This window comes from Aedes aegypti, chromosome 2, assembly GCF_002204515.2.
Source record: "Aedes aegypti strain LVP_AGWG chromosome 2, AaegL5.0 Primary Assembly, whole genome shotgun sequence".
Lineage (NCBI taxonomy): Eukaryota > Metazoa > Arthropoda > Insecta > Diptera > Culicidae > Aedes > Aedes aegypti.
The window spans coordinates 175,055,093-175,065,888 of NC_035108.1; the positions used below are offsets into that span (position 1 = coordinate 175,055,093).

Genomic DNA, 10,796 nt, shown 5'->3' on the forward strand with positions numbered 1-10,796 from the left:
AGTGCTTCCGGAGTGAGGGCTGTGCACGTTTATTATGCTGAAGTTGAAGAACCGGCCTTTGATCCTCAACTTGCACATTCTCTCATTGATCGGCCACCACCCGATCACGCGCCTCTGCATATCACCCATCACTATAAAAGCTGTTCCCAGCTCATGTGTATTGCCGCAGCTCTGGTAGATGGTATGGTTACCTCTAAACGTTCGCACCATTGATCCCTTCCAACACACTTCCTGCAACGCTACGATGCCGAATCCACGGTCCTTCAGCACGTCGGCGAGTATGCGTGTGCTCCCGATGAAGTTGAGAGATTTACAGTTCCACGTACCGAGCTTCCAATCGCTAGTCCCTTTACGTCGCTGTGGTCTTCGCCGATTGTCCCGGTTCGTATTCTCTCGTTGATTATTCGTTGCTTGATTTTTTTACGGCTGGCTTGCAGGGCCTGACACCAACCCCCTAGATTTCCGGAGGACCATTCCCCCTAAATGTTCGGAGGACCATAGTGCGCAGTTTAGCTTAGAGTCCTTCTCTGGCACTCGGACGATGATCAGCCGCCCCTGACATGGGGAACAGACGCTGTTGTGAGCCGCTCCTAACATGGAGTACAGACGCTCAAGGTTTGCAGAAGCAAAAGCAAAAGCAAACCCCCCCTTCCCTGTCAGCATACGACCAAAGTTCCCACCGGGGGTTGGTTACCCGATCTTCCCTAAGGTTACTCGTACCCCGGCCAGTACCGCGAGGAGGTAGGGATAGGAGTTGCTGGGCAAGAGGCTAAGGACCGCACAAAGGGGTCTATTTTATTCCTTCAGGTACGCGAGGTACCAATGGTACGCCATGCCCAGCCATTTACCAACCAAATAGCTTATTAAAACGAGCCTAAAAATTGTGAGCTTTCGAACGGCAAAAATTGAAACATTTCGTGTGAAATGTTTCCCATACAAAGTAGAGTGTCCGGAATTGAAAGCTGTCCATAATATGAATCAAAACGGTAGTTTAAAACAAACTTTCGAGAGCAGGAAGAATTTGTGTACAAACAGCACGAAGGCACAATGCACACGGTGAGAAATTTAGTAATATTGCATTCACTCAGGCCTACATGGGTTAAGCAACCACATGCCGCCAAATTATTCTACATTCCGGCGTGATTAAACAGGCATGTTTTAACTATTACGTGCATTTATTGTCGTATAAATGTAAAAGCTAAAAATTAAACAATCAGTCACAATTTTCCTTAAACTAGAATTTAAAATTATTGACGTTTACTCGTAGTAGTGTGTAGCAGATATTGTATACTAATTTTTCTAATACAGTCGCCTCTCCACATCTCGATATCGAAGGGACCATCGAGATAGGGACAGATCGAGACAAAGAACAAATTGTTGATGAATACTAGATTGAAAAACACTCCGTTGCCAAGAAAATAATACACAAACAGACGTCATTTTGCGCTCCTAATTTGTTTTGAATCCTGAAACTTTGGTCTAGTAACCTTCGATATTGGTCATATCGACATACGGAGAGAAAATTGAGAACGAAAAATCAACAGAAACACATCGAGATATGGAGATATCGAGATAAGGAGGATATCGAGATATGGAGAGTGAAAATGTATGCAGACTGAAGGGACTTATAAAATCATCGACATAGGGAGGGATATCGAGATACAGTCGACTCTCCACATCTCGATGTTCTACATCTCGATATGTCTCCCTATGTCGATGATTTCATAAGTCCCTTCAGTCTGCATACATTTTCACTCTCCATATCTCGATATCCTCCCTATCTCGATATCTCCATATCTCGATGTGTTTCTGTTCATTTTTCGTTCTCAATTTTCTCTCCGTATGTCGATATGACCAATATCGAAGGTTACTAGACCAATGTTTTGGGATTCAAAACAAATTAGGAGCGCGAAATGAAGTTTGTTTGTGTATTACTTTCTTGGCAACGGAGTGTTTTTCAATCTAGTATTCATCAAAAATGTGTTCTTTGTCTCGATCTCTCCCTATCTCGATGGTCCCTTCGATATCGAGATGTGGAGAGGCGACTGTATAGAACATCGAGATGTGGAGAGTCGACTGTAACTCGTTTTCTAGAACATTTCACTTGAATATTGACATTGCTATCATTCTGAAAATTTCAAAAGATTATGGCAAGATCGTTTATTTAACGATCAACGCTTCGTCATCGTAATCATCGTCATCATCGAAACTTGAAAAGCAGTTTTTCTGTTCAAAACTAAAAATGATTCGATGATAATGTGTTCAGTGTGTTTCGATTGGGTAGCCGAAAAACTGCTTTTGAAAATTCCGACATCAATGACGGATCCTGCCCCCTTAAGTTTCAGTGGATTTGACGTCGAAATTTACCTCTTCTAGTAGCTGAAGCGCCGATTGATCATTATTATTTTTGAAATGGAGGTTTGCGTTTTTACCAAGCAAATATTTTACCACTTCGAAACACCCCTTTTGTAACGCATAATGGAGGGGGGTGTTTCCATTTTTATCAATACAATCTACATCGCATTTCAATTCTTCCACTAGAAATTTCATTGCTTCGATTCGATTTTTTTCAGCGGCTATATGCAGTATTGATTCTCCATCAAAATTGTTATTACGAAATTGTCGCGCCAAATCAACGTTTGCCCCTAACGAAACTAGCTTGTGATATGCCTCTAGGTGATTTTTGGATATAGCTCTCATCAACGGTGTTGTTTTGTGAACATCGAAACAATCAACTTCAGCACCAGCGCTCACAAGTAATTCTATCATTTCCAGTTGATTGCATCCAGCAGCGTAATGCAGTGGAGTCATTCCGTGCTTATCAACGTGCATGACGTCGATTTCGGAGAGAATCAATGTAAGCATTTCTGTTAATCCTCGTTCTACGAGGTAATGTTGCACTAAGTGCTCGTTCTCGTTAAGGTATCGAAATTCTTGCAACAGTCCTATGTCCGCGTGGTGCTCTAGTAGCAACTGAACCATTTCCTTATTATTGAATTCCAAAGCGGTTTGCAGAGGAGTCCGCTTGGTGGCGTCCTGAAAGTTCACGTTAGCTCCACGTTCCAAAAGTAATTTGGCTGTCTCCTTTTGCGGTATGGTAACGGCATAATATAGTGGAGTCCTACCGTAGTCGTCAATACAGTCAACGTTTGTCTTTAATTCATCAAGCATTACCTTTGCAAGGTAATGCAAGTTTTTAAGGGCCGCTATATGCAGCCATGTGGAGTCTTTTAACATTGATCTATCAAATCCAGATTTTAGGAATAGATCTAAAAGATCTCTGTGATCTCCGTGGATTGCATACAGAAGTGGATCAACATTGTAGACGCGGCTGACCATAGAAACAAACGATTGGTTTTCCGCAATGTAACTCTTCTTATGGGTAAGAAGCCATCTACTGAAAAGATTCGTAAATTTTGTGTAATCCTCATAGGAGACCTTCTTTATATCACTCACCAAAAATTCCACTGTCCCGGAAATGGATAGTGGTTCAATCAACAATGCAAAAATTTCATGATTGGATTGATTTACGCAAATAGATATAGGCGTTTCCCCTGTGTTGTCTTTTAAGGATAGCATACCTAAATCAATCTTCAATTGTCGTATCAACGATTCATTACCGCCTGCTACAGCATAGTGGAGGATCGATTTTCCTTCAAAATCAGTGCAATTACAGTCAAGTCCGTAATTATTTAATAACAGTGATATCATCCGATCAAATCCTTTCTCCAGAGCAATATGAAGAACCGACTTCAAAGTTTCTTCCATTCGAAAGTCACGAAGATATTCTTTATCCTGTGTTGCCACGAGAAGTCGTTCTGCCACTTCTTCATGACCTGATTCGAGTGCTGTCACAAATGCCGTTCTCCGATACTGATCTATCAAATTTGCACAGGCTCCTAACCTCAAGGATTCTTCAGCTGCTTGAATTGATCCTATCTGAGAAGCAATGTGTAATACTGTTCGCCCGCAAGCGTCCACAGTGTTGATGTTAATTCCTATTCTTTTTACCAAGAGTTCCATTAAACTCAAATCACCTAGAATTGCAATATGCAAGGCAGTTGCCCCTTCCCTAGTTTCAACGTGGAAAGCTTTGGTGTTTGCTGTATCAGCTCCAAGATTCAACAGCAATTCTGCAACATCCTTCTGTGAGTTTACACAAGCTCTTGTCAGGGCAGTAGTGTTTTGTAAGTCCACAAAGTTGATGTTGGCACCATGTTGTAGCAGGAGATTTATGCATTCATTTCGTCCTGTCATGGTTGCGTCCTGTAAGGCTGTTGTTTGATCCACATCACCTATATCGATATCGAAAACGCCCTTTTCAAGTAATAGTGCAAGCATAGATGAGTAACCTTTACGGGCAGTAACGTGGAGTAATGTTTCTTGATCTCTGGTAGGCATTCGATAGCTTCTTACTGCTTCTAGAGAGGAAACATCATCTATAAGTTGTTTAACATTTTCTATGTTATTATCAAGTATATGTTGGATTATTGGAGAAATAGATTGATTTTGAAAACTAGTGATGGATCCCAAATTATCAGTCGGTGATTTATTCTGATCTGCTTTGGCGGAATTGAACAACATATTTTCAACAATCGAGCATATCGTAATGCTGCAGTCGTCTGTGAGGAATTTGATCAAATCCATATTGTTATTTCTTAACGCTTTTGTCAAGAAGTAATTTTTATTTATGTACAGCTGAACAACATCCAACGAGGATCCAATGGACTTTAGTCGTTTTGCTAATTGAACATCTTCATTTTCCAATGCGCACATCAATGCTGATCTACCGTCGTTGTCCAATTGATCCAGAGGAAATTGCGAAGATATGAGAAACTCGATAACAGCGTGCTGCTTATTCGAGGCCGCATAGTGCCCAATTGTCTTTCCATTTGCGTCCGTGCTCGTTCTAGTGAAAAACGCTCTATCGATAAGAAACTTGACGGAGTTCAATTTCCCCGTATAAGCTACGTAGTGAAGCAGATTCATTCCGCTCTCGTCACTGAAACGGTAATCTACGGCAATCTGCATAGATGAGCCTTTTTGAAGTAAGTAATGTGCCTCACGGCAATTTCCATTCTCAATCGCCATTATAAGTGCTGTCTTCCCATCCTGATTGATTTGATCTATGTTACTTCCGTGATGTATGAGTAGATCTACCATTCGGACCGAATGTTTCGTAGCTGCCACTTGTATGGCCGTGTACCCAATTTCGTAAGCTACGTTCAGATCGAATTCAATAGATTTGAGAAGCAATTTACACATTGCAAAATTATTCTGCATTACCGACGAAACCAGCAAGTTCCTACCATTGCTACTGTACTCCTTAAAATGTTGAATTGCATCCTTTTCCTTCTCAATGTACAGCTTCACTATGTCAAGCTGATTCGACAGTACAGCTACAACAAAAGGGGGCATCGTGGAGTATTGACATGGACCAGTGAGAGAACTTCCAGCTTCCATTATCAGTTTGACAAATTCGCAATTTTTCTTCAGAACGGCGTAGTATAGAGCAGTGTGGCCAAACTGATCCATCCAACAGCAATCAATGTCGAATTCTCTCAACAAGACCTGTAAGACATCGGCGGACCCTTTCAAAACAGCCATATGAAGAAGTGATCTGTTTTCCGCTCCTCTAAATTCTCGAACAGTTTCTTTACATTTCGGTTTGGATTTAATAAGTTGTAAAATAGGCAAATTGAGATGTTTCAATGCCAATATAAGAGGCGTATCTCCACAATTATTCGGTTCTTCCCATAGCTTATCGTTGGTTATGAAATACTCAACGAAATTGGCTTGACCGTTGATGATTGCCAGATGAAGAGCAGTGTTTCCGTCGCTATCTTTAGCTTTGTGATCGAAATGGTATTCCTCTATCATCAGCTTAGCCATTTCCAAGTGCCCATAAATGGCAGTAAAATGAAGCGCTGAACCATCTTTGAAAATAGAATGCGAGAAATTCCGACAGTAGTCAACGTTGGCACCATTCTGTATCAGAGCATCGACTAATTCCGTATCTCCGTGAGATACTGCCGCAATCAGAGGTGTAAATCCACTTTGGTCACGTATATCTGCCTTTGCTCCAGACTTCAAAAGATATTCAGCGATTTTTACAAAAGAATGCATAGCTGCAAGAATCAGCGGATACGTTTGATAGTATTCACCTCCAAGTTGTTCAAAAATGTTATCACTCAAAATATTCCAAGCATCTAACAGACACTCACAGTTTCCCATTGATTCTAAGTTAGGGTCAGCTTGAAACTTCACGAGAACTTTAACCATATCTGGTTTCCCTACTGTAACTGCAGTTGCCAAAGGAGTAATTCCATACGCATCTGCTGAATTTACCGAACATCCTGCTTCAATCAACAAACACACCATTTCCTTGTCGTTTGCTTTGACAGCGCAGTTCAACAGCCTTGTCCGATCGTAACTTGTCTCAAGTCGTTCAAGAACAAATTTCACAAATTTATACTTTCTCAACAAAACTGCATTCGCTAAGGTATAAGTATCAACCTGCTGAATCAGGTCCTTTCTGAATCGAATCAGATTAAACAAAAATTCCAATGTGGGGTTGTCTAAAACTTTTCGCACCACAGATTGGTCAATGGCTAAGTTACAAGGTACACCTGCCCGCAATGCTGTCCAGATCCAATTGAATCTAGACAGGTCAAATAAATCCTGGAACAGTCTGTTTCGTAGATCTAAATCCGTTATCCCTCTTTGAACCATCATCTTAAACTGATTGTATCTATTCATATCGATAGCACATTGCAATGGCGAATTCTGATTCGGAACGCTACAATCTGCGCCACGCTCAATTAGCATTTTAGCTAAGGCATCATGCCCAGAGTAAGAAGCGGTAAATAGTGCAGTACTGTCGAATTCATTTAGTTCATTCACAATACTCGCATCAAAATCCAACAGTACCTGAGCTGCTTTCAGCTGATTATTAGAAACTGCAGAATATAACGATTTGATGAGGATTGATCGAGATTCAACTATCGGGAGTAGTTTGACTAGTAATTTAGTGTGATTGCTGGTCCCGGCATTAATAATCAACTGGTTTAAGAGTGTTTCATTGTTCAGTAGTTCATCGTTGGACGGTAGCATAATATCCAGTAGTTCGTCTTTCCGAACCTGTAGCGCATTGATGATCGGCGGCTTGTTCTTGTTGAAGATCTGTGCACCAAACTCGAGCAGAATCTCGACGATTTCTTTGCAGGAAGTGGCAGTGGCTATTCGAAGAGGTGTTTCCTGGCTTGTGTTGGTACGCTCTATCAAGTCGGGACTTGTTTCACAGATCCGACGAACGACATTCGGTAGCTTGTGCAGAACTGCCAAGGTCAAAATGGTATTTCGGTAGTTCCATGCATCATGCTTGCAAAATGAGTACAGACGACTGTCGTCGATTATGGACAGAGCACTTTTCTCGTTTTCGAAAATGATTGCCATGTGAAGACTGTCTTCATTGTATGCACCACCACCCAAAAGATCTATCTCTTGTTCCAGCTCGAAGTGATGATTTTTTAAAGACAAATAAAACGACATGTTATCTCTAATATTTTGGTGGCTGATGAGTTTAGCCAAAGTAAATTCGTCATCATCATAAAAATTGTGCTCTTGATTAAGTCCTCTTCGAACCATTTTCTCAACCAGTGACCTTACTTTCGATGATCTTCCTAGCAGATAATATATGAACTGTTCAGAGAAATGATCTATCAACGACATCAATACAGTTCGATCGGTATAATCCCGAGCACTCAACTCTGTGTCATCTGATATCAACAAATCAATTCTATCATTTTCAATGTTGTCATAAATGGTTGATTTTAAATAAATATGCTGTTTTGTCCATTCATTCATATCAGTAACTGTAACCAAAGGGTTTTGAATCGAAACTGATGCTCTTTTCAAATATAACTCAACATCGCTGTATCTGCCTAAACAAATGGCATTTATCATCAGTGTCAAGCCAGAACTACTATTTCTGCAAACAGTTTCATAAACTAAACCATCATGAGCCAGATAATTGCGCAGATTTCGGCCCGAAACGACTGATCTGTACGACATCAGCATGAATCGATTATCTGTTAGAACTCCCTGACTCGATAAAATCTCCAACACTTCAAGCAGTATTGTTTCCAGCGCAAACATTTCAATATTATCAGTTTCATAAACTTCACAGCACGCTATCAACGGAACTAAGTCTGATATTTTCATATTCTCCGGGAGCGAGAGAATATCAGTCATATCCTGTATAAGATCAGATAACACTTTTTTCAATTCCTGTTTATCCTTTTTGCGACACTGTGCTGCTGCTTCCGTATTATAAATCAGTTTATTGCTCTTACAGAAATTTTTGACAATACGATATTTATCGTCTACAGCAAACATATTGGCATAATACTTTTGAAGGAGTTTATCTAACTGCTTAAAGTGATTAGCGGAAACAAATCCATCTACAAGCATTTTGCATACGTCTTTGGAAATGTTTGTCAATGATTTATCACTAATCAATGTCAGTTCATGCAGCTGTCGAATATCTTCAACGTTAGCCAATTTGAGCAAATCTTGAATCATGGTAGTCCTCTTAAGCGAATTTTCATCCGGGATTTTCGCTTCCATTGTCAACAGTTCACGTATTAACGGATTACAGCTTTGCATAAGGAATGTCGCAGCACCATAGCCACCACTTTTGGGACTGAAAGAACTTTTCAAGTAGAAACGTGCCACATTTCTCTGATAAACTAGTCTATCACAGAGCAGCAGCTCACCAATGCAACTCAAAACCATTTCTGTCATGAAATTGATCGATCTACCATTCAAAAAATTAACATAACTGTCAATTCGTGAGTTTATCTTTGCTATCACCTCCAGATTGCTGCTATGACATTCTGGATTGAAATGTTGCTTCAAATCTGCTAGCTGCTTTTTAATTTCCACTAAATCAGAGCTTTGAAATTCGTGATCTAATTTGAATCCAAGTCGAACACGACTTGCCTTGGCATACGACCTTACATGCTCCACGGATTTCAATGTCAAGACGTAGCCAAGAAAACCTTTGAACAATCTATAAACGTAATCCGTGAAGATGTTACTAAGCAAGGGAACTACCTTCAACAGATCAGCCTTAACCCGCTTGAAGAAATTGATCAACTCCGGATCATTGGTTCGCAGCCGCCGATAAAGTGCATGCTTAGTGAATGAATAATTATGCGAGAAATATTGCCGAAGTTTGCTGATCCATTTCAGTAACTCTCCTGGCGAAACAAATTCCAAAATTGACTTCAAATTGCTCGAAATGTTCGGCGAAAGCTTGGTTGATTTCAGTGTTTCGCCCAACACTTGTATGACTCGTTGAATTGCGAGCATTTCGACATAACAGCTACGAACGGGATTCAAATCGATCATTTTAATAACATTTAAGTAGTGTACTGATTTTTGTAAAGAGTACATTTGTTTCAATTTAAAAAATGTTTTGTTTAAATTTTTGTATAAATATTTTGATTTTCTATGCTCAAACATGTTGTTTATTCTATCAGATTCTATTTTCAGCAAATCATATTCAGTTTTGGTAAGCTTATTGAATGTTGAGTTTTGAAGCTTTGATATTGAATCAGATTTAAGAATTTTACTCCGAATCATAATAACTTCCTTTTTAGTATATTTGGGTTTAGCAATATTCAGTACTTCTTCTATTGTTTGTTCGCTTATCTCAGCTTTGTTTTCGAACATTATTTGTATCAATGTGTGTAACAGTTCACAGGACATTCGTTGGTCGATCCACGGATTGTTATGCCAAGATTTGAACAGCTTCAAGAACTCTATCAACAATCGTTTGTTAATTACTAACTGGTACAGATCTAGATCCGGCTTTCGGTCGAATATTGCTAAGTACATAGCTATACAGTATTCCAACTGCATTGCAGGAAACTTATCCACCTTATTCTTCACTACAAACATGTGCTTTAGAATCAGCCTTAACACTTCCAGAAACTCATCGGTAATATCATGACACAATCCAGTATCGTATTTTTGCTCAATTAATGATATTTCAGTTATCAGCAGATTGATTTGATCTTGAGCCTCAGCCTGTAAGTTCTGTGAGCTACCTTCCTGTTTACTTCCAATTGACAAACTATAGTCTAAACTAATGAGCGTCATGTGGACAAACACTTTCACTTCCGGATTCATCATCACGTTCATAATTTCTATTTTGTTCCACGCTTTTGATAAACACTCTGCTAAAGAATATCCAGATAAGCCCAACACTTCAATTAACACTTCTAGAGCTTCTACCGAATTTCTTTTGAGCATTTCGTAGATAGCATCCACTGGCTCTTCAACGCACCCGGACTCCTTCACAATCAGTGCCCGCCCCAAATCCCGTAAATCATTCCGTAAAGCCAGCTCGCAAGCCGTAAAATTGTCTCCATTCACCAGTCCGTAATCCAGCGTATGATTCATCAACTCGTTTATTACCGATGACTGGCAGTGGTTGATAATTGCCAAATGAAGTGGAGTGTTCCAGTCTTCTGCGTACCGACAGTTAACATCGCCTCCCTTGGCGATCGCTCGCTGCACCAATTCAACGCAATCCAAGCGAAGAGCATTCCGAAGAGCCGCATCTAAATTTCAATAATTTGACCGGTAAAAATTGGAAAGATAATGCTAATGAACTATTTACCACAAAATTTCACTTCGGTATACTGCTTAAAACTGATATCCATGGTCCGTGTGCAGTTTTGTGCATCACGCCAGACGACACTCGGCATACTGATAAGAAGTATCGG

General features: G+C 40.1%; 1 protein-coding gene across 1 annotated transcript; it reads right to left on the bottom strand.

The window, feature by feature from the left end:
* Positions 1 to 2,248: 2,248 nt before the first annotated feature.
* Positions 2,249 to 10,796, bottom strand: LOC5574355. The gene is made up of 2 exons (XM_021843210.1): positions 10,691 to 10,796; positions 2,249 to 10,631 (listed from the first exon to the last, which is right to left on the bottom strand). The coding sequence occupies exons 1-2, from the start codon at positions 10,776 to 10,778 to the stop codon at positions 2,335 to 2,337; spliced, it is 8,385 nt and encodes a 2,794-aa protein (XP_021698902.1). The 5' UTR covers positions 10,779 to 10,796; the 3' UTR covers positions 2,249 to 2,334.

Coding starts and splice junctions, on each gene's coding strand:
- LOC5574355 (XM_021843210.1), bottom strand. CDS start 10,778: ATGCCGAGTGTCGTCTGGCGTGATGCACAAAACTGCACACGGACCATG. Junction 10,632..10,690: donor TACCGAAGTGAAATTTTGTG/GTAAATAGTTCA, acceptor ATTGAAATTTAG/ATGCGGCTCTTCGGAATGCT.